At 33.9% G+C, this 25,863-nt stretch overlaps 1 protein-coding gene across 2 annotated transcripts in view; it reads right to left on the bottom strand.

Annotated features, from left to right (window-relative positions):
* Positions 1-5,605: 5,605 nt before the first annotated feature.
* LOC143238306 (protein Wnt-16-like) overlaps positions 5,606-25,863 on the bottom strand; it is a 72,301-nt gene continuing 52,043 nt past the window's right edge. The window contains exons 4-5 of one of the 2 annotated variants that reach the window (XR_013020512.1): positions 7,134-9,887; positions 5,606-6,843 (exon numbers count right to left, since the gene is read on the bottom strand). Coding sequence is in view for 1 of the 2 variants with exons in the window: in XM_076478404.1 (XP_076334519.1) it covers positions 9,429-9,887 (459 nt within the window). In the remaining variant the exon portion in view is untranslated. Of the gene's footprint in view, positions 9,888-25,863 lie in introns of both variants that reach the window. The other variant, XM_076478404.1, reaches the window with a different exon arrangement.

The following is a 25,863-nucleotide window of genomic DNA, read 5'->3' as shown; positions in this document are numbered from 1 at the left end:
AGCATTATCTGTGCATATCAGGTACCAACTTGAACTGATAGATTTAGAGGGAAGGTAACTAGACAAAAACCATCCCTTGAGCTACTATTAGTTGATCGAATAGTAACTTTTGGTCGTTACTCGAATTTTAAAACGCACTCACGGCCTTATAGGGTGCGGAGTGCATTTTTGAGACAAGGTGCTGTGAATAGTGGATCCTCGGGCAAAATAACTGCTAGGCTTCGCCTATTCTGTTGTTCCATACAACAATGATTCAGCTTAAATGGGCCCAGCATGACCAGAGAAAAGAGGGCGCTCGACTCGCAATCTGAGGATCGTGGGCTCGAATCTTCGTCCCGCCAAACATGCTCGCCTTAACAGCAGTAGTGATATCATTATGTGATGATCTGTTTCACAATTCGTTGGTAAAAGAGTAGCCAAAGGTTAGCTGTGGGTGATGATAACTAGCTGCCTTCCCTCTCGTCTGGTTTTAGACTGCTAAATTATGAGCGGCTAACGCAAATAGCCCTCGTGTAGTTTTGCGTGAAATTCAAACCAAACCGATTTCAACCGAAACATTGCGACAGCGCAATTTTGTCTTCATGAGTGAATTATGCTGCAGTGAAAGCGATTCATCGGATATACAGTTTGCAGAATTATCGGGAGAAGTGACAAATTCCGGGAAGCATTGATTCCAGTTAAAATGTCAACTGACCTAGTTCATATTCACAGTTTATTACGTCAAGGCCTGTATGTCTGAGTATACGATTAACCCAAAGTGAATGGTGAATGTTTACATACGGTGTAGATTTTAGCTTAGACACGTTGTTAACAGACCGTGAAAAGTGCAACGTTCATTAAAACACACTTCTAAAGTGATTTAGCATTTCGTGGAGATAAACATTACAAAAAAGTTTCAAGGTCACAAAACTGCCATTTTCACTACAACACGTATCTGGCACTTACGAATTATTATTGTTATTAACAAGAATATTACTTATGGGAAAATATATGAGCCATCGAAATTGTGACCTAAATTTTATTATACCACTATGCAATTAATACTTAGCAGTAAAAAATCTTTATGCAGTTCATAAGCCCAAAGTTGAAATTTTATGCACAACTCACAAATCTTTAAATGTTCGTCCCTATCTGTATGGCTTTTCTAACAACTGTATAGATTGTCATAGATTATTTACATGATTTTCAATTGTGGCTAAATAGCATTTACTTTATCTAATACATCAACAAGCTCGACTTGTTGTATAATTCCTGGTGCACCTATGATTAAAATAAAACCGTAAAAAGAAAATGAAGTGTTTGATGACATCATCAGTAGTTTCGAATAGTCAATCACGAATTAATATCCTTTAATCAAACAATGTGTTAATAACTTTAGCAAATTAGTTTATCACTTGGTGTTTTCAAACCGAGCATTGTTTCATTTTGACCATAATAACGAGCATAGGTGATTAAATATATTTTATTATAATGTTACTTAAATATAATTAAGCTTATTTGCACTTTATTATTTGTTTTTGCAGTAACTGGGCGCGAATCACATATCCTCAGATCAACAATTCGGCTCATATGATAACTTTTAAATGCATGAATAGTGTAGAAAAATTATATGTAATACGAAACGAAGAAGTTATAGACTTATTACGTAATCTAGCTTTAATTTAAAACTAGGTGAATCGATTTTCAAAGAGAGTACACGGTTTTTAGTGTTCTCGGAAGAAACTTTTTCCGGGTACACCAAATTCAACTCAAAATGTATACGACATTACTCTTCAGGAAAGCAAATTTTATAATTGGTTCATTATCTCTTATTGGCTAATCCCCTTTCCCTGAATAACAGTTTCACAACATATTGAAATGAACCAAAACCATGTGTTGTTCGTAAAATAAACCTTATACTATCTCGATATAGGAGTTTTTAGCCGCGGATGAACGGTTCTGAGTTGATTTTTGTTTATGTGCAAACTTATATCTCGAAACTCCGTCATCTCTTGGCCAATTTGAGATATAACTATAGTTTTCGACTCAAGAGGTCAAATCCTTTCGATTGATGTATTTGATCATGCCCAAGATTTCATATATTAACTTAGTCTACTTCTGCTTAAAATAATTTCAATTTGAGGGTTGTCTGATAAAGATTCTGATGAATAATAAAATAGAATAGAATCGCGTATGGCATTTCTGGCGCACAAAAATGTAGCTAATAAAAAGGGGGAACAAAGGTTTCATAGATTAACTTAGTATAATTCTACTTAAAAGAATTTTAAGTGCCGCGGTTATTGAGGGTTTCCTCTTGTTTAATACAATTCCTGCCGATATGATGTCAACGAGTTTTATTAAATACTTCATAATCCATAACTTAATTAATTATTGAAACTAATGTGCAAATGATATAATACTTGAATAATTTTAAAAATAAGTTGTAAGGTATCAACATATTCATGACTCATCTGTCAATTGCAAAACTGTCCAATTTAAGACTGGTGCATAATAGCATAATTTACATTGGTTGCTTCAAAATGTTCAAAGATTAAAAAAGGGGGGAATTTAAAAACAAGATTAGCGAATGTTAACGATGAAAAATATCTATATAAATATCTATATGAATAAGTGGAACATTTTCTATATATATATATTTCAAAATAAATTCTGGTTTTCATTAAATTTTTCAGTCATTCTGTATTTATTGGTCAGAAAAAAGGAAAAAAAAATCATTGCCCAAGTGCTGCTGATTCATCTACAGTTGTATGCATTGCAGCAGAAAATAAACTCGAATATAATTGTAGTTCAAGAGCTTGAAGCGTGTGTACCAACCACTTAAAAACTGAACAGGACATTGGGTTCCAAACAATTACTTGTCTTTGGCAATAACGTAAAAGTGCTTACAAACTAAAAAGAATGAACATTTCCTGTAGGTCTATTTAATTGGCAGCTCTGGATAGCTGTCTCGTTAATCAAGGCCTTACAAGTGTCTGTAATAAAACACATAAATGATTTATTTAAACATTTTTCTCCCAAACATTTTTTTTCTTGTATGATGTTTTGAAATGTTGCTTACTCTAAACAGTAATCCCAGCCATACGTATATAAGAATTTCAAGACTTTGCAACATTGGCCCTATTAACTTATTCTTGTGAAATTTTAACCGTAAATCTGTTTAAAATATATAAAAACAAAAAATTCAAAGCCAAATTTATCATCCAATTTACCACTTATGACTGAGTTTTACCAGTTTCGAAAAGTTCCGTAGGCTAGGGCAAATCAAAAGAATAAGTTTGGGTTTCACATAATAGTTAAGTGTTTAGTAGTCACTCCAAAGATAAGTCACATGTACACATATTTCAAACTTTAACAGCAATAAATTTACAACACTTAAAAAATTCAAAACTATTGTCATCGTTCATTTAAAATAAATTTTTATCTGTCATCTAACGACGTTTAATCATTTTGTTTTCGTTCAGTTGTCTTTAATTACGTTATAGGTTTGTTATTTGGGCAATTATGCATTAATTAAAAACAAAATAAATAGGAAAATAAACAAGAATTTATGTTTTTTTATTCTTTCTTGTAACTTCAGATGTTATAACACACGTGCTATACTGAACTTGATTAATAAGTCAATAATTAACGCTTTTGTGTGTGTTAAACCAGAGAATTATAGCTGTTTCTGTGGCACTACAAAATAGCTCGTAGAAATGTACTAATTCTGAAATGAGGTTTGTGGTGACCCGGCATGGCCAAGTGTGTTAAGGAGTTCGACTCGTAATCCGAGGATCGCGGGTTCGAATCCCGGTTGCACCAAACATGCTCATCCTTTCAGGCGTGGGGGCATTATAATGTTACGATCAATCCCACTATTCGTTGGTAAAAAAGTAACACAAGAGTTGGCAGTGGGTGTTGATTACCAGCAGCCTTCCCTCTAGTCTTACATTGCTAAATTAGGGACGGCTAGCGCAGATAGCCCTCGTGTAGCTTTGCGCGAAATTCAAACACAAAGGTTTGTGATTCTCGCAATTCTAAGATAGTTTATCATTTTCAAATACGTATTTCCTTCTCATGCACTGGTGTTAACATTTGAAATGTTACAAAAAATCTAACTCCAGCGAGTTAAGCTTTCCGCAATATGTTGAAACATGTGTACGAAATACATACGAAAATACCACAAAAGTTTATTTAAACAACGACATATATTAAAATTAATGATACATATATTTTTGTTCATGCAAGTATATACACATTTCGTGTGATTACTGATAATAAAATCTATGAGATTTTGAGTTAGGAAAGAAGTTACTAGAGTTGCGAATTTGACAACTTAAGTTCAACGAATAAGTTCAAAAGTGACCCGGCATGGTCAGGTGGTTGAGGCGCTCGGCTCGTAATCTGAGGGTCGGGGATTCAAATCACCGTCACACTAAACATGTTTCAGCCGTGGGTGCGTTATAATGTAACGGTTAATCCCACTGTTCTTTGATAAAAGAGTAGCTCAAGAGTCGGCAGGTGGGTTGTGATGACAAGTTGCTTTCCCTTTAGTCTTACACTGCTAAGTTAGGAATGGCTATCGCAGATGGCCCTCGTGTAGCTTTGCGCGAAATTCAAAAACAAACAAACGTTCAGAATACCATTTGGAGAACTTGATTCACCAGCACTTCCACCATTCTTCAATCACTGTGCACCTAACTGATCACTGTCAGTCATTACTTCTTGGAAAAGTAAGTTATCAGATTTCTAATGAAAAGTTGCACTTTATCAGGGAACGTTCAAAATTTACATTGAAGTGGACATTGCAAATAAGGGGGAGTATTGAAATTTATACAATTTGCAAATAGCTAACCCAAGGAATTTCAAGAGTCTCTTAAGGTATTTTTCCTGAAACGAAGAATGCAGGACTTACTTGCAATTGTGTTCCTTTCATCAAAATGTATTATATTTCTCTTTGGTTTAGGATACATGTTACATACTTTACACAACCGATTTAAAGCCAATCCTATATTCGCTTGTCTTAAACGTTAATACAGAGTTCTTAATTAATTTACATTTGTTTTTAACTTCAAAATATTTAATCAGAAATGGTAACCTTGACGCCAAAACTTACTGATAAATATATATACATATATACACGCATACATAGTTTACTTGTACAAAATTAAGTGATTAAGCTCTAACCAGAACCAACCAGATGCTAGATTTTATAACTTACTCAGATAAGATGGGATTAATGTTGATAGATTATACTTTGTTTAAGGATTTACGTATCTTAATGCCTCCTAGTGGCATAAAGCTAGAAATAGGGTTTCGGTTTCGATACTCGTACTCGTGGGGGTCACAACACAAATAACTTATTGTGTAGCTTTGTGCTTAACTTCGAACGAACATATTTCCATAAAAACCTAAACTATCTTATATTTTAGCTCTCATATATATTTAAGAAGAAATTCAATTTCACTCATCTGTTAATAATTAATTTAATAAGATATAATATTTTACACGAAAGCGATCGGTATTTTGTTAGAAAACATTTTCAGACATTTTTTTATACTTGAATTAACTATTCTCGATACAATTAAGTTAAATTTAAGTTTCAACGCAGCTATGTCAAACATATAGGTAGCTCATTATAACGAATATCAACAGTTGCCTAAAGTAATTCATAAAAAGTTGGACTGTTGATGTGAATACGAAAGGTTGAAGAAGCAATGCTGTCCACTTGGGCTTTATAAGAACACACATAATCATGTTTTCTTAACCTCAAAATTTCATCCTTAATTGTATTGTAATTAACACGACAATATAATCAAGTAATCCATATCCGTAAGTACTGCGTACATTAGACATTCTTAACTGGAAAGATAATATAAACGAACACTTTATATTAATACACGCCCCCCCCCGCTAGTACAGTGGTACGTCTACGGATTTACAACGCTAAAATCAGAGGCTCGATTCCTCTCGGTGGGCTCAGCAGATAGCCCGATGTGGCTTTGCCGTAAGAAAACACACACACATGTTAATATATATATAATATATAAGTGATTACTATATATCGATGAGTATATTTAAGCAATTCGTTTTTTTTCTGGAACAGTGCTTTTTAGAGTTGAGTTGAAATGACCACTTTTGATAAATTACAGCCTAATTTTTCTGTTAGAGAAAAAATATTAACAAAATTTTTAGGAAAGTAATTAGGATAGTAAATATTACAAAATTACATATGTTAACTTTAAGTGTCCATTTGAGCAATTTCAGTTTTAGAACGCAAAAAAAGAAAATTAAAAGTACTAAAATTTCTCTTTGTTTATAAAGAATTAGAACTACAAATCTTCCAAAAAAGGAGCTAAAATATTAACTTCCGTAATACTTCTGTAAAAAAAAGTTTGTAGAAGTTATTTACATATACAAAGTTTTCTGAGGGGATCGTTGTTTAATTAAATACTTTCAAAATGCTTATTTTATCCTCACAATCTCATATTTCTTTAAATCATTGTAATTCAGGGCCATTTGCCATTAGTGTGAGCGTGTCTGAATCTTCTGGTGACTCAGTTTTAAGCCTGAGGGCTTATTACGCTGAAAATTGGGTTTCAGTACCCAGGGTGGGTAAAGCACACAAATAGTTTATGTTGCAGCTTTGAGTTTATTACCAAACAAACAAACAAAGAGTGTCCGAGCTTTGGAGTCTTCAATGCGCTACAAAAACATCGGTCAAGTTTTGCTTTTTTTGATCAAATAAGAGCAGCCAAGAATTAGTGATGGGCGTTGTTGAGTAGTTACCTTCCCTCTAGTATATTAGTTCATAGTTAGTGACGACTCTACTCAAATAACCCTTCGGTAGCTTTGCGCAAAATTCTGAAATAAATAAAAACCATTGCGTTAATTAATGAAAATATAAAAAATTAAACACCAAACTCGTCGAAGGACATTCATGACAACACCATTTATTACATATATTCTACTTTCTGATCACAAAACCTACAAAGTAAAAAATAACAAAAAACAATCAAACTTAGAAATAAGTTAATACGAAAAGTGTATACATCTAAGTAGTCTACATTGAAGTATTTAAATTAGACATAAATGCAAAAACATGGACCACATTTAGAACATTTTACAGACTATACATAAAATTCATTCTGTACCTCACTTCTGTATATTCATACTCTAACAGCTCAACCACGCAAGATTTTCCATTCTATGACATATATTATACATAGTTCTGAATTACTGGGTATTTTATCTCAGTTCTTTCTTTCCACACATTTCCTAGAGAAATCAGTCTTATCCTGAACAGAATAGTGGACTCCTTGATACAGAAGAAAAACGATTTCCAGGCTATACCTTCTTATTGTCTTGCAGGGATTTCCCTAAACGTGATACCGCGAAAGCACGACGTTCGTGGCATATGTATATTCAACAAAGATTTACAAGAAAAATTCTGGATTAAAGACTTGAAGGAAGCCAGGTAATAGTTACTTTTCTCTATCTTTAAACACATAATCACTCGCTTAATATTATTTTTTGTGGCTCAACAACGTGATAATCACGGGATATAAACGTCACATTTGTCATCTTTCAGACGAAAAAAAAAAAGCTTTGTTCCCTCTGATGGTTATATTTTAAACTTTCGAGAATCTTTATTTTCTTCACGACATGAAAATCATTGATTAAGTACAAAAAGCATACAGACGCGCAATATTTAGTTATTTTCTAATTTTTTTTGTTAACTGAAAGCATCATAAAGTTCTTCAGAGAAATTAAAAGGTCTCATTCAAACGGCACGAGAAAACCTAAATATTTGAAAGGAAATATTAGTACAGTCTCTAAATTTGGCAATTTGATCTTTGTTTAAAAACTTATAATATAATGTAGGTTCTTGTCTTGTTACAAATGAAATTCTGAAATACAAAGTCGGAAAAAAGTATGATTTCATAGTTTCATTTTGAGTTTACTTACTGATTAATTGTATTTCAAGTTACAACATTTACAGCAAGTGACATTTATTTTTAGTATAGGTACTTACTGTAAAAGCTGTAGCTTATAATGCAATATAAATTATAACTTCATTTTACTCTTTCATATATTCGATATTCTCTTTCATTAACTGTTTTAACCATTTCCAGTACTAAGAACGTAATTTAATTTCCCAGGAAAAAAAGCCTCCTATAGGCTGAAATTGTATAAAATAATGTTAAATAAATGCCTGAGAAAAATAAATCGAATATTTTTACCGATTTAGAAATAGAAAGATGTCCTAAAGATACAAGATTTATTTTAACATGTCCAACTTTTATATTACTCACTTTGCTTACACAGTTTTCCTTATATAGTTGTTCTTTATGTAACTACTGTTTACTGATGTTTAACTCTCAAACTTGAAATATAGAAAAACTCCCATTGAAATAAAATAAAAAATATTTCCCAATCGTACATACAGCAAAATTGTTCTTAGTGTTATAATATTATAATAATGTAGTTGTTTCTGGTTATTCGTCAACTAACAGTTCATTTAGGTTTATTCAGACATAACCTGCTAATTTATGCTTTGTATTATCATTAATATTCATACGTTGTCAGATTGAATGAATAACGACCGAATTTGAATATTTTGAATGAAAATTCGTTTGCTAGACTTTCTCAAAATTATTTAGAAAAAGATATCCTAATAGGGCTCTTTAAATATCTTTCTTTGATGTTTCTGAGAAAAAAATGCTGCAAAACCATCACGTAAAACTTTCTTTGGTTTCTAAAAAAATATGTATTGCGGCTTATCAAAGTTAAATCAATGGCTAATTTTAAAGTTTTGTACAGAAAACTGACCCATAAGAACAAAACATTTTGTTCATCTATCCAAGTCTTTACATATTATACAGGATCACCAAACATAGATTTGTGTTTCTTTGGAAAATTCCGCTCACATCTTGATTGAGTAGAGAAAAACTTTCTACAATGTTCATAGTGTTATGATGAAAAGGAGTAAAACAGTAATATGGATGATCGAAATGCTCTTGTAAGCCTGGTTTTGTCTAGCATTCGAAAAGTCTGGCCCTTATATTCTTCCGTATGTATCACAGTTGTTTTTAAAGCAGAATGTAATATTACAAGGTAAAACAAATCTTTTTCGGATTTGATTTTGAAAGCATTAACATTGCATATACTAAATATACCGCAGCTGTGTCCTAAGCTTCAATATATTAAGTTCAATTCTTACATCTCTTTTCCTGGGGATATGCCGCAAAAATTTTTTACAGGAGTCTACCCCATGAAGCATAAAGAAAATTGGTAGGTGGATTGGTTTATTGCCAGTATCTTTGTATTTGTCCGAACGATTGGATGTGCTAACTAACCCGTATTCCAGCCTGAGGTGCAGTGGTCTTCTGATTTAAAGAAACCTTTAATAAACTCCTTGTCACAAATGCAAACATTCAGTTCAGTTTTCATTTACAAGTATAAATTTCCATTTCTGTGGTACAGTTGCGACATGTGACGTAGCAACACCAATGAAACTTACAGTGACATCGTTCCACGTGTGTGATTACCTGTGTGTTGTAACCTCGTCCACAACAAAGCAAATTGCAGCCATCTGGGCCAGCAGAAGTTTTATTGCAAAGCCTACCACTTGTACCAAAAATACCGTTGGCTGGATCTTCTACACAGTAATTTGGAGACTTGTTGATGTACACCAAATCATCTTTTCTAACGGGTACCTTTCTCTTCCCTCGTCGTCGAAGTCTTTTTCTTGCCTTCATGGATATCAAAACAGAGTCCTCATATTTCTTTTTCAGACGGTTACCAACCTCAACAAAAGATGGTAACTTTCTCCAACAAGTCTTTAACTCACATGATCCTGAAACTCCGTGGCAACGACATTTCCTCTGCATATGACGCGTTATTGCCTGGAATAATTAATGAAAACAATTACAGTCAATGTAAGCGTTGTTCGAAATATCCAAATTTGGTATTCACTCATTGTGGGCATACATTAAGAAAAAGGAAAATTAATCAACTTAAACTCTTTTAGGGTGGAGCAGTTATGCGAAAGACTCATTTAAAATGATTGAAACAACACTTATTGAAAACTTAAAACTAATTATTATATAAAACAGGCACAGTGTTTGAACAAGTTAAAGTGATATTACCAACTTTAGTAGGGTGTTAAAACTCAACTATTTAACATCGTTCTTACAACAGGTAAAAATCAATAAATGAAAATGTGTAATGGTCACATAAACATGTTAAAAAAGGCTTCAATTTTAAAGTAGTTATAAAAAGGGCGGAAGGAGGTTGATTTACTTCTTGTGATGGTTTCCATCATAAAATTTACTTTTCTGAAATTCCTCTTGAATTTTGTTGTTATTGTTATCGACACCATTAAAGAAACATCCTGTACTGTTTTTAATTATTGTGAACTTCATTGATAAAATAACACAAAATTTCTGCTCAAAAGTTAAACAAACTTAATGATATGCCTTTGATTTTTTTCTTCATAACCAGTCTATTCCGTAAACTCTTTATTGAGTGGAACAAACCGAGAATGTAAAATAAATAATTTGTTTCTTCGTGTTATATCAAATAATTGTAGAACAATGCAAAAAGGTTTATTAATCTATTACAGTGATTTATGGTTCATATTCCATTGTTGTAAAAAAACACATGCTACACTTTGTGGCTGTATGTGCATTGTAAGACTAACGACCAAACCCCACTATTTAATTAGGCAGCGTAGTTCAAGAGCCAACGGTGGATGCTTTGGCTATCTGCCTTCCTTATAGTCCATCAGCTGTCCAAAACTATGGACTCGCTACAGCCTTTGTATTAGTTTGCGCAAAACTTCTAAACAAGCTTTATCTATTTGTGTTAAAATAATTTTAGATGTAATATTAACAATTTACATCTATATGTCATTACATGTATCTTATGCGTTTTATCACCTTCATAAACATGTGTTCTCCCCTATTTTACCTCCGCTAGTACAGCGGTATGTCTACGGATTTATAACACTAAAATCAGCGGTTTGATTCCCCTCGGTGGGCTCAGCAAATAGCCCAATGTGGCTTTGCTATAAGAAAACACATACACAAACTCAGCTATTCTAGTTAACTTTAAATATTAGGTGGGATGCCAGTTGAGTTATTTACTTACAATAAAAAAAGCATTCTCTACTTATTTAAATACGACTTGTAGGAATTCCATTTTGAATCAGTGATTTTAAGTAAAAATTAAATATTTAAGGTGTTGTTTTTAAAGCATAACTTAGGCCTTTTTGGTTGGTTCTATTTTTATATTTTATCTGGAGCAGAAAATAGTTTACGTAACCAGTGGAATTAAACCGCAATATATAAATATTCAATTACCCAAACAGTATTTTGTTGAAATTAACTTAAAAATGAAAAAGTATTGAACGAATGTTAGAAATCTTATTGTTTTTCATCTTAGATATAACAATACATTTGATTTCCTCTGATACGAAACTGACTTTTGTTACTACACGTTAAATTTATTTTTTGCAGACAGACACGCATTTTTGAAAATGTAAAATACAAGTCTGTATTCAATAAAACAGAATATAGCTATACATTACGATGGTGTGTTTTAAAGGTTTAATCTGTTTTTGAACTTGTACCGACAAGATACTTAAGTGTTGTTTTATTGCCTACTTTGGTATACACGATAGAAGAACAGCACTACGTAAATAGTGATAACGATCCTGACACATCCACGAAGGAGAGGAAATGTTGAGCTTTACACCAGATTTTAACATATAATGAGGTGCTGGAATACGACTTCGAAACGTGAGAGTCATCTAATAAGCACTCAGTTGAGTTCGTGAATAACTTCATCAAAAGGACAGGGAACCCTGGTCAGCTCAACAAAAGCAGTTGTATGATCTGTGAACAACGCCTACCTGAGCTCCTGCTGTATAGAACATTAAACTTAGAAACGGACCCCATGGCTATCATACGACCTCATTCACTACCCGTGGACAAAGGTCATCATAAACAACATGCACGCCACCTACAGCGCTGCCAATCTGTGTGGCCTCGGGAACATCGACTTCATGATGTGTTTCCGCCATTCATCAGGATGCTGTTTCTGGCCTTCTGTTCAGCTCATGATTTCTTTTGTGAAGCCATCCTAATTATGGGCAATTACCGTCACCATAAACGACGTTCGATTTGTTTAATTACTAGGCCTAACGTTATTTACTAGGCTCTCAATGTTCGGTGTTACCTACCGCATGGTGGCGTAGCTATCTTTTACGTCACAGGACCACACAGAGTTCCTGCTTCTTTTCAGTCACCACAGCATGGCGCTAACTAGCTAAATAACAACCTGAAATTAAACGTCTTTGTTGATGGCCACAACGGGTATTGTAGGTTTTTCTTACCCTAAGAAAAACCAGTGTTTGCACAAGGTTCAACCCAAGCTAATTACAAACTTTGACAAAACTGGTTAACAAGTGATATAACATTGTTTGAAACAAAGAGCAATATCTGATTACCTCCACAATTTTTAGGACTTAAATTTCCACGAATTTAGTCTCTGAAAAGATAACTATGTTACTGAGTATATATTAATTTAAACGTCTAATAATTATAATAGAAAAAGGCAGCGCAGAAGCTTACGAAGTCTTTATTAGGAAACTGGGCAACTTATATGGCATATGGATATTGCGTTTAAATTTCCACAAAAATTCACCGATAGTCTTATTCTTAAACAGAGTTTCATAGCAAAAAGTAACGTGTTTGAGACGTCATTACTAATAATTTAAAATTATTTATATAAACTGTAATATACTGGTAAATTACAGCAATGGTGAATTATATAGGACGCTTTACTGACAGAAAAGGAATCATACTTTGAACGTGACAGTTGCATTTAAAAACATCGTCTCTAAAAGATAATATAAATGAAAATTGAAGAGTTAAGAAACATTAAGTTTTAAAAAAGTTTTGTTTCCGTTGATAAAAGAAAAATTCTTACAATTTAGCAATGTATGATTTTTTTTGTTGGTTATCTGCAGTTTAAAATAGTTATGCAGGTTTGATGTTCTGTCAGTTAAAAGAGAAAATAGTGAATTACTTAGTGAGCACACTATCTTTTCGAGTAACGCAATTAGTTGATACTTCTTGGAATTACATTGACGTAATATAAACATACGCCAGGCTAAATAAAACATGTTATACATCTGATTTCAACATTTATACCTGGTATGTAGTGCATGTTGGGTAACAGGCAAATGAGAAGTTATAAATATGGAAAGAAAAAAGGAAAAAATGTTTATATACAGCGTTAAGAACTTGAAATTTTTTTATATGGCCAGCGTCATGCCCGGTAAGGACAGGTGGTTAAGGCACTCGACTCGTAAACTGAGGGTGGCGGGTTCGAATCGTGGGGGCGTTATAAATGTTACGGTCAATCGTATTAGACGTTGGTAAAAGAGTAACCCAAGAGTTGGCGGTGGGTGGTGATGACAAGCTGCCTTCCCTCTAGTCTCACACTGCTAAAGTAGGAACGGTGAGCGCAGATAGCCCTCGTGTAGTTTTGCGCGAAATTCAAACCAAACAAATGACCAGGTCAAAGAAAAGTCATCTTACTTTGAAATTTCGTAATATAATGATTTCACATAAACCTTATTTAAAATATAGTCATTAAAATGGGAAGCTTATGATTTTTTTTTCATACAAATATGAACAACCAAGCAAAACGTGTCGTAAAAGTCTGTCTTTGAGGTAAAAAAAGCCGTGGGCATTACACTTTAAAAACTGGTGATCAACACAGAAAAGTTATAATAATTCATTTAGAACACTTTGTTTCACGTATTTCCATCATACACTTATTCAATGAATTTACGAATAAAAGCAAAGAAAAATATGTAATAATAATGATTCAATCATACGTTATCTGCCACTTCAAATTCTGACAAGGCCTATTCATCAATACGAGGGCTCATCAAAACGGCTGGTATACGACAGGCATAGTAAAGGTCTAGGTGCTCTTCTTGCCATCATTTGCATAATGTGATTATGTATGGATTATTCTTGATTTAGTTTAAAAACAAACGTTAGACAGTTCTAGTCTTCGCATCAATAAGAAACGCTGAACGTGTTTTAAATGAATGTGACAATTCTTTTATCGCTTTATTTACTAGTCAAATAGCTAACTTTATACACTAATTTATTTTCCATTGCATGAATTCCACAATATATTATTAATCCAATAAAAACCTGCGTTACTATGACGCTCAAATCTGACGTCAACGTGTATGGCAACAAATAGGAGAAGATAATTGATTTTATATTTGATGGAAGCACCATATATGGTAACTTTAATCGATAAATTCAGCTTCTCCCCGAGAAATGAATTATATACGTTAACAACTGATGGTACCCCCTCTCTATCAGCTCATTTATTTAAGCTTAGTTCAAGTTTGAAACAGATGTATATCATATAATATACAGCTATTGTAACCTATGTTTCCTTACAGATGTTGCTAAACTAGGTCTTGCCTGTTGTTGACTCTAAACTACATCTTTGATGCCTAGAACTGCTAATTTAGACATAAAATATTTAATTTTTTTGTACGTTTCAGGAATGGTATTTAAAATATAATCAAAATATTTAATGTTTTTCATCTATTGTTGATTTAGGCTCTTTAGTTTATTTACTAAAGTTTGGCATGAAAGATGTAGATTATATGAAGCAGAGGAAATAGTTATAACGATAATAATCAACACAGTAGACTAAAATATATTTACATTGCCAATGTTGCTGAATAGAAACATACTTAGAAATGATTTAGAGTTTGTATTCAACCGCCAGCAAAAACTTTCAAGGTCTCACACCTAAAACAATAAAAAGTAATTTAGTTACAGGTACCACAAGATATTATGAGAAAGTTCGAAATGGAGTCACTGATGCAGTTAAATGATCTGATCAACAATTCAATTAACCCCCAGGTCTATGAAATAAGACTCTACTTTCAAATATTTATACTTAAGCTAACACGCAGGCCTAGAGATACTGACTTTGGTGAATAACAGAAACTGCTTTGAAGTTAACAGAGCATTTCAACTCTGTTTCATGACTGACGAAACGTTGCTTAAAGCAAAAATAGTAACGGTTGACCTTGGTATAAACTTGGATGTCTTGGCGGAAAGTTTGCTGTGTCATCTATCTGCCAGCATAGCTTGTGAATCAGGCAGTCTGTGAACAGACTATCAAATGTTCACCCAATAAAACTCACGAACAGTGGACTGTTCCAGTGCCATAAAAAGAAAATAGCTTCCTTCCCAATGCACGATTGCTGTTCTGTGGAAGACCGGTAATAGTGAGGTGTGAGACTACAGATGCAACACATTGTTTATTATGTGCTCGTAAGGGCATGTAATTATGGAGAGGCATCCAAAATTTTCCGTATATGGTTTAGTTTTAGACTAAACATGTAAAAAGTAAGCAAAACTAGCTGTATAGTTTGTATGTTTTTGTTGGTTTTTTTCCAGTGGCGTTACGACCACGAACAAAAACAAATTGCTACTATAGAATAGCTGTGGTAACTGGTAAAAGAATTTGTAGAATAAATTAACAAACATAACTCATCTTGGTGCTGGTAGAGTACTCGGATGTTTTGAGAGACTAGACAGTCATCTGCACGAAGTAGAAAAATCACGACACAGCATTATACAGATGAAGGTGAAGTATGACTATTGTAAAGGCTACTCTGGAGTATTAAGGCCATTCTCATACATTTATATGAGTTAATGCTTTAGAGAATCCGCTGTTCAGAGCTCGTGTTTGACTCTCTGATGGTTTTTGTTGATGATGACAGCAGACCCAAGTCTGTTTTAAAGAAAGGACTCGTCGAATTCATTTTAATGTAAATCATTTGTAATGCGTCAGATACTTTCCAGTGGCTCATACCGTCTCTCTTATGGTGTGCTTTGCAATGGAAATGATGTGTACTACATTCAGAAGGCGTATCAGTACCCAACAGTTGTGATAAATATCAAACAAACCAGTCCAAACTACTACGGGGATAAAACAAAAACAGAAACGGTCTACATTTTAGAGAGAAGCTAGGAATATTATTGAGCATTATGATATCAGTATAGTGTCGGAATTTTCTAAATCATAGAAGCAAAGTTATCTATTTTGATTAAAGTTGATTTATACTTTTGCTGAGGGATGTGGTTATGACATCCAAGTCACTAAAGGAAGCTTTACGAGATATTTTAGTGCTAGTGTATCTGAAGCCAGATTGGTAATTTATGTGAGGTGTCTACGTAGTTATACCAAAGCTAAGTTGTTATAAGTCCAATGACGGAGTGAACATTGTGAAACGTCTGAAGAATTTCCAAACGTTAAAACGCGAAAGTAGGCCACGTGTTATTATGGTAACTATTCCATCTTTATAGATTTAGAAGATATGACTCTTTGCACTTCAAGAATATAACTCAAATGCAGACGGGTTATTTTTGAGGTATATAGGACTACATTCATTTGTTGGTCATAATAAACCAGCAAAAATTTAAATTTGCATACTGGCAACCAGACTTCCCAGCAATGAAAATGTCAAGAATAACTGTTTACTGTAATCAACTAATAAACCACTTAAGCTGTCAAGTTAAATGACTCAAACCTACCTTGAATGCTAATTAATAGAACAGTCAAAGACGTGCACAGCCAATACAGTACAATACTCTATAAACAGTAGATAATACGGGAGAGCACCGTAATATTGCTATCAACCATGAAAACATGGAGCACAAACTGTGAAACAGATAGTAGTCTATAGGATTTTAAGTTAGAATATTTTTAAAACGTTTTATGATAAGAGAAACAAAGGAAATTAGAGTGTGTCGTACACCATAATCAACTTAAGGGGGTTGTTCTACCGGAAACGTCCTGTAATGGTGTTCATTAATGATATCGATACTATATTATTCGTACTATACAGGTAAAGAAACAGATATTTCAGAAAAGGTCCTCAATAGCAACAGATCACCGTGGGTAGAGCCAAATCCCTTGGAATGAGAAAAGGGCAATGAGGTTGTGCTGATTATAAGTGCTTTATTCAGTAAATATGCTGAAAAATGTCCAGTACTTTACGTAGCTGATAAATTAGGTAAGAAATGGACATCTCACTTTGGAGCACCAAAAAGTATACATAAAACAAGGAACAGATTTTAATAGTTCACTGGTTTTATATTGTATAGTCGAAACACACAATATTACTATAACATTATTAGTAAGACAGTTTAGCTGAAAGAGAGACAATTAAGTGAATGGTTGCAAAGTTTGTTTGGAGTTTATTGCAAAGTTACTCAACACCTATCTACCCTAGCTGCCCCTAATCTAGGACTGAAAGAAAGGCAGTTAGTCAATACTATCTGCTACCAGATCTTGGGCTACTCTTTTATTAACGTATAGTAGGACTGTTCGTCACATTATAATGCCTCCACGGCTGAAAGGGTGAGTATGTTTTGTGTGACAGGAAAACGAGCCTGCGACGTTCAGATTACCAGTCGAGAGCCCTAACCATCTGACCATGCCGGGCTCTGAAATTTATATAGATTATTAAATACGTACACACAAGAAAATAAATTTTTCTGAGAAAGTTGTTGTTGTTTTGAATTAAGCATAAAGCTACATAATGGGCTATCTGTGCTCTGCCCACCACGGGTACCTAAACCCGGATTTTAGCGTTGTAAGTCCGCAGACATACCGCTGAGCCACTGGAGGGCTTCTGAGAAAGAAATGTTCATTTATGAAAAAAAATCGTGCTTTATGCAAATTATGTTGTAACGAACCTACAAAAAGAATGAATAAAAATAATACGATTTTCTTAGAACATTTTATTTCATTATAGTTTTAGAAAGGTAATATTTTTAGCGTGTGTAAAATTTGGCAAATTCTGTTTTGATGAAACAGATAATTTGAGATTAAGAATGAGTTTACTGAAATTTCATACGAGATTAACTGAAACGACAAGAGCACTATACACCAGGAAATAGTTTAGCAAAGGTATTATGAACACATTTAATATTCGGTAAAAATAGTATTTTTAAGTTTTTTCTTTCAGGACATGTAAAATAAAACATGAAATATTAGTTTTAAAAAAATATTTCATAATTCTTTGGCGCCAGGTGGAAATGAAGGCTGGTGAACTGTACTTGAGTAAGGTTAGTTGGAACTGTTGTTTTTGTTGTTGTTTTTGGAATTTCGCACAAAGCTACTCGAGGGCTATCTGTGCTAGCCGTCCCTAATTTAGCAGTGTAAGACTAGAGGGAAGGCAGCTAGTCATCACCACCCACCGCCAACTCTTGGGCTACTCTTTTACCAACGAATAGTGGGATTGACCGTAACATTATACACCCCCACGGCTGGGAGGGCGAGCATGTTTAGCGCGACGCGGGCGCGAACCCGCAACCCTCGGATTACGAGTCGCACGCCTTACGCGCTTGGCCATGCCAGGCCTAGTTGGAACTGAAATCACAGAAAGGACATCAAAGTAAATAAGAGGTATTTTGTATTAAGATGGTGGAAATAAACTATATTTTTATAGTAACATGTAAAAGCATAATAGAGGTGAAATTTCAGAATGACGAAAATGATAACGAATAAGAAAAAACTAGTAAAACCATATTTGATTAAGTTTGTTTTGAATTTTGTACAAGCCGCTCTCGGGCTATCTGTGTTAAACGTCCCTAAATTAGCATTGTTATAGGGAAGACAACGATTAAAAACACCTCCCATTGCCAACTTTGGGCTACTCTAGCAACGAACAGTGGGATTGAGACTAACAGTATAACGCCCTAAGGGCTGAAAGGGCGAGCATGTGCAGGGACGGGATTCGAAACCATTAATAAGCAGAAACCAGTCTCTTTTTGAGTATATTTTAATACACTTAATTTATTAAGATAGTACTTTATGCGTGTATGATTTGAAAAAGAATGTACTTGATCAAGACTATTTATTATTCATAAAAAATTGCAAATGAGAGATTTTCTTTCCTATAATTTCTCTGTAAACTTGCATCCTGAGGAGTGAGTGACCTGTGAAGCCAAGACAGCTGTTGAATTTAAACCAAATTATGTCATAAGATGCCGGGAAATAATAAAGAAAATAAAACAAAACAGGAGTTCAAATGTTGTGGTGTTGTAACATAGATAGTCTGTATTTTTTAATTTAACATATTTGTAAATATTATGAGATTATTTTACATTGTTTGAACATTATTTACTGAAGAGATGAAGTCAGGACAATTAGAAATTTCCTAAGCAGGCCAAACTTTATGAGATATTTTCCAGATCACAGTCGATAACAAGGGCACTCAAATGACGAATCAATGATCATTAACATTTTTTATTTTATGGAAATACATACTCCTAGTGAAGTGGAAATAATTCATAAATAAATTATATTATCTTAACATTTATTTCTAATCTATTGGTAGTTTGTTTTGACTAAGCAATAAGAAAATATTGTACAGTATTTTGGTACTGGTAGAAACTGTACATAAAGAGTAAAATATAATTCAGTAACAAGAAATAATAATTTGGTTATGAATGAAATAAATATGGTTTGTTTGTCAGTGGCGGCGCCAAGGAGGGCTTGAGCCCCCCAAATGAGCTAACCTCCTCAGCCCCCCAATATTGTTACCTACATATATTCATAAAATATGGAAAACACAATCGTCTTTGTTGGTTAACAATTAACATCAAAGAGACAGGCCTGTAGAACTCAATGTCTCTATTAAGACGGAAGTATGTGTCATGCATCCCATAGCAACGTACTGAATGCACTGAAACTCATGCGCTGTGTTGCCGCTCCCTGTGTAATGCCATTCTATCTTGAGTTTTGACGAAGATTAGACAACCACGTTGATTTCAAGTTACAACAGATCATCAGGGATTTTACTTGATAAACCAAAGGTTTCACAGGTATTTACCCATTAATTTTATTTATCTTTTATTGAAAAGTAAAACATAGCATGCATGTATACGTGTATTGTGTATAGGTGAAAACTATGAAGCATTTAGCTGATAGTTAGCCTGGTAGTGACCTTACTTTTCCTCAGAGTGTATTAACTTTACATGGGATAATTCGTTTCTGCTATGTAAAGTATGTCTTTATGTTATACTTCTTTTGATTTGTAGCTGTACTCATAATGGTATATCAAATGTTCAATCTAAGCTAATCTTGGTTTTCTTTATTATTATGTATTACCTTGAGTGGAATTTAGGTGAGCTTTCTCTTTTACATATACGCATTTTTTCATAAACAGATTATTTCTAATTTGTAATAATGAATTATTAATCAGAGTATGAGTTTCCAATGAAAACTGCATTGAAAACACAGTTCAAAACCTTTCTGAAATGTACCTTGGTATTTACATTATTATAATTTACCATCTATACTTCATATTGATGGCATCTTGGGAAGCCCCTCCACAGTTTACCTCAGCCCCTCCCCCAACGAAAATATCCTGGTGCCGCCACTGCTGTTTGTGGTACTGTACTTTCCAATAATCAATGGCAACACAAGTGAGAGTTATTTTGCTCAATGAATTTCTTAGTAAATGGATTAATACTGTGTAACGTCTCATATTGTAACGCCAATATGCAGAGTAATATCAGAATTTCAATTCTGTAGAGTCATATAAAATGTTATAAAGTCACTGAACAATCATAAACGTTTGTTTAATTTGGGTGTTGTTTACATATATCGATGTAGACTCATGAAAAAACGAAACGAAATTATACAAAACGTTAACATACGTCAATTAAACTTATGTAACATAACCTGCGCTTGTTTTAGTGGATTAATTGTTAGAATGTGTTAAAAACTTCTGTTCAAAAATAAGCTCGGCAAGGCTCTTTTAGGTTACTTGGATGCCTTGGTTGGATTTTATTTGCATTAAAAATGATATTTTTAAGTCTAATGTAGAAATTAGATTAATTAAAAATGCCTCATTAACATAGTTAATCCTTTTAGATCAGTTGATATAGCAATCCTCTCGTGTGTAACAGGTCTTCGGCTCAAATATGAAGTAAGATATTATGTTAGGGAAAACACTCTTAGTATTTGATATATGCCTATAGATTTTGAATGTTCCTGCTATAAAAAATGTAGGATTTCCTTTTAGGAAATAAAGCACTGCTCTTTACTTAGTCTGAATCTACACATAAATATTTTATTACGGAATATGTTTGTTTGACTAAAGCTAGAAACATGAATGTCATATTTGGCATATTACAGGTTAACTGCTCATTCACTATTAAAGCTAATCATTGAACAGTATTGTTCGGTTTCAAAATTCGATTTTGTCTGAATACCCTATTTGTAATTTAACGTGGGTTATGCCTGTTTGGTTTTAATTTTATTTTAGTTATTCCATTCAAGATTAATAGACTCGTCAAAATGCATTAACCTGTTAAAATATAAACATGATAGTTTTAATTATTGAAATAAAGGAATTGTATATATAACTGAACCACGTTACATGTTTTGTAACATTCTTTGACAATAGAATCTCGTCACGCTTTCAGTTATTTTTATTTTGTACATACTTCTTATAACATCAGTAAAAATCGCGAAATCTATGTCGTCTTTAGTTGATATTTTATACTTTCACGTGTGATAAGAGTGTTTAGCATGATGCGACAAGAATCACAAATTATCGTGCTACGTGACCGTTAGACTCTTAGGAACTCAATTGTCAAGACTGGAGACAAGGCCTAACAAGAGTTTGTCAACTTCAATCTTACAACACCATCGCAACTGACCGTGGGAGGTCATAGTTTTCTTCCGTACATCACAGCTGGAGGTGGTACGATAGGCCAACTTGGCCTGACATGCTAAAGAAAAAAAGAGGTTCTGTTTTATCAGTTTTGCTACTGTATTTGGCTGTACTTTATAACACCAGTTCGACGTGGAAGCGGGCCCGACTTCACGTCTTCGTGGTAAGCATACGTAAGTAACGTTCAAACTGGGTTACCTTTAATGATCTCGCTACTAAGGTTTCCGGCAGGCATAGCCTCCGGCACACATCTACTTACGGTAGCTTATTTCAACCGACGTTAGTTGATTGTTCTTTGTTTAATCAATGTCGAAAGATTTTACACTCCAGTGACTGTTTGGTCAGGCATACAGACACGAAACATCGAAGACGAAGCTTTTAAACAAAATGGTAGCATCAACAAGAGGATTTCAAAAAATAAAATATCGCACACATTTAGAAAAGAAAATTGTCCATAAACGTTAAAGAGAAAATAAAGGCTTATACATTTCAGAGAAAATATGTAGGACTGCTTGAGATATCAGACCAAGCTGCTTTTGTTAACTGTTTAAAAGTTGGAGAGGACACTGTGAGACCACACGAGTTGATTTCTGAGAACAATTGAGCCGTTATCCAACTTCCCGTTAAATCATGGTGAGCTACAAAAGCTACACGAGGGCTATCTGCACTAGTCGTCCCTAATTTTGCAATATAAGACTAGAGGGAAGGCAACTAGTCATGGCCACCCACCGCCAACTCTTGGGCTACTCTTTTACCAACGAATAGTGGGATTGATTGTACTTTATAACATCCCCACGGCTGAAAGGGCGAGCATGTTTGGTGTGGCGGGGATTCTAACCCGTGACCCTCGGTTATTTCAAAACAATTAGTAACATCGTAGCATTGAGAAAATCATTGGATCACTCGCAGTATTTAAAGAGTTAAGTACTTTAGGATGTTGTGTGCTGTTTTTGTTTTTCTTATTTGTGTGTGTGTGTGTGGAAAAACGTGTTTAGATACATAAATTCTACTTTAATAAATAAATCGTTAAACTCCCATACCTTTTTGTTTGCAAAGCTAACGTAACGAACCAATTATGCCTTACCGATTTTTGTCCATCGTGGTATGTTTCTTTGTACATCATTAGACGTCAGTCTATGTTAACTTTATTTTCAAGTACTTATAACGCACAGTGAAAAATAATGGCGGATATTTTGTATAAGAATCTTATGTTAGGGCCTTTTTACATTCAACATAATACGGCAAATTTGCTACAGGATCGCAGTTAAAAAACTGAATAATTTTGTTCAGTATTCTATTTTCGCAGCAATAAATATTTTAGCATATATAAACATTGGAGAATAGCCTACAACAATAAATTCTTATCATCTAAAGCATACATACTACATGGAAAAAGAAGGCCGTCAGAAGTTAGGAAATCTAAACAACTATCTTTTTTTCCCAATGCTTCATAAATTAACTATTTTATAAAACACAGAGGGTTAGTTAGTTTACGTAAAGGTTCTGTTAATAAATTTTACTGAAGCCATGCTATTTTTTATTGAAATGTAAAGCAATTCATCGTAACAACTAATATTTTCCTTCTTCTGTCATCTAAAACAAGAGAGAATCCTCAATAGTTGCGACATTTGAATTTTTTTAGACAAGATTAGAGTAAATTAATCTATGATACATTTTGTTTCCTTTTTATTAACTATAGTTTTGTGCCCCAGCAATATTTACCCTCAAATTGGAGTTCTTTTGGGTAGGATTAAAGTAAATTAATCTATGAGTCCTTCAACGTGGTCAAGTACCTCCTGAGTTGATAACTGTAATTAGATCTGAACTCGGTCAAGAGATGACGGAACTATGAACTAAAAGATTGTACTTGATAAAAACAAACAAACAAAACTCAGCCATTCTATGAGCAGCTACGTTGCAGCTAAAAATCAATTATTTCATCATCTGAATCGATTGGCTTTAACCAGCAGGTTTAAGTTCGTGATGGCTAAATGTATCTTGGATTATTGTTTAATTTTTTTTTAATTTGTGAATTGCTGAAATAAAATGTTATGTTTGACGTGTATGATACGTTTTCCTTTTCTGTTTTTAAAGTTTTATCCCCTACAGGAAAAAGTATACAAAAGATATGCATTAAGAAAATATATGAAAACATTAATCACAAGTTTGCCAAGTGGTGTTCGCGATGTCTTGTGTCACTAAAGACGGCAGGGTGAAGAAAAGACAACAGTGAGTTCCAGCAATGTTGATAATTTTTGAAATTCTAGCCTCTGGATGAGATTTAGTTTCTTGTAATGGGTGACACTTCATGTAGCTGAACAAGAGGCTTGATTGTCAAAGCTACTTTGGCTTTAAGGAAAGAACAAATCTGTATTCCAATGATTCCAGCTACAAAGCCACAATAAGCTTTTGTCAGTCTATTAGATTGTGCTTTTCACGATGGATGAGGTTCCTCACAATCAGATTCATATCCATGTTATCAACATTCGAGGTTGTAATGACCCCATCAGGGCGGGTGTTGTACCACTGTACCATGGACACCTCCGGCCACGGTTGGGGGTGACTACAGGGAACTGCTCACGCTCCGGGTTCTTCCGTCAAAGCACTAAGCGCTAGACAGGTGCGTGTGTGGTCTTCCGAATGCCTAATCTTGCACGTCAAACATGTATATGCTGAATAATATACTCGAGGGGTAAAATGCAATACACGCTTTAATGTGATATTAAATAAGTACGTAAATTAAATAACTTTAAAGGTCAATATCTTGAAATAATTTTTATTGGATTGATATATATTGACAACCGTTGACAAATGTAAAGAGTGATTCAGAAATCCATTTATGGGCAAGTAATTCAGGTATTAATAGAGTGGTATAGGAAACTAATTTTTAGTGTTATGGAATGAGGTGTTGTGGACTTACCTTGTGAAATTATCAATGAGGTCAATTTTAAGATCATATACTTCGAAACGTTTATTGTTATGCATAATATATCAAAACGTAAACGATAAGAAATGTATATCTTAAGCTAAAAATGATTAAGTTCGCTCCACAACTACAACAGTTCTGGGTATAAGTGCAAGTGAGATAAGCATTTAACATTAACAGTATTACGAAATGGTGGGGCAAACAAGCAATAGACGTGTTCAAAGTGCTACTCAAACATGATAGACACTAATATGGCGGCTTTGTTGTTAATACTGATTTCTGTTCTTGGGTCTGCACGCACGACGTCCGTGCGTTAAATGAGCCTATAGTACGCAGCCACTGACACACATTTCCCGTCATTTAATGTGAATAATTATGTTAATCTAGGAATTATTTGGTATACAATCTGGCAGAAGCCTTGAATTTTGGTAACAGTATCCATACATTACACGTTATACTCTTCCTCATCTGAGTACTGTGTCAGTGCTAAGATTTTGTTTGAACAGCTGCGGCGCAATGCTTGTTTTCTACCTAAAGTAGGTGCTTTTATTTAATGTTTTCTGACCATTTGGACCCTTCAACTTTGCAGTGAACTACTTACGAAAGCTCTTACAATGCACCTCAAACTTAAGCTTTTGTGACAGCTTCTACTGAGATCAAATTTTGGTCTTCTGAGAAACAATTCCATACGTAAGTAAGAGGCGCGTTCATGCTTTAAAAAGTCGTTCTTGAGAAGCGACTTTGGCCATTTTTGATTTAAAATGTTTATTTTGTTATTGTCTACATCTTTACCAGTAACACTTTAGATGTATGTTGCATATTAATAAAATATACAAAAGACGTGACATTCAAGATGATCTTGAATGTCATCACTTATGCTGTCACTAGTTGCTACGCTTCATAGCATAACGATCAGTTATTTTCTTACATTTCTCAATTTTTGAATTACTTACTTGTTAGTATATTTTTTTTAGTTACACTGTATAACAAAAGTGAATGTTACTCAAATATTTTTTATTAATTTATCATTTCTCCAATTTCGGACGGTAAAAGTATCTTGACATACTTATACTATGTTTATGTGCGTATTTTCTGTATCCGAGTTTACACATACATATAAATGATGTATTTAACGTATACATTA

The sequence above is a fragment of the Tachypleus tridentatus genome, chromosome 13, assembly GCF_004210375.1.
Source record: "Tachypleus tridentatus isolate NWPU-2018 chromosome 13, ASM421037v1, whole genome shotgun sequence".
NCBI lineage: Eukaryota > Metazoa > Arthropoda > Merostomata > Xiphosura > Limulidae > Tachypleus > Tachypleus tridentatus.
Note: the sequence above shows the minus strand (reverse complement) of the source record. Positions and strands in the feature narration are given on the sequence as shown.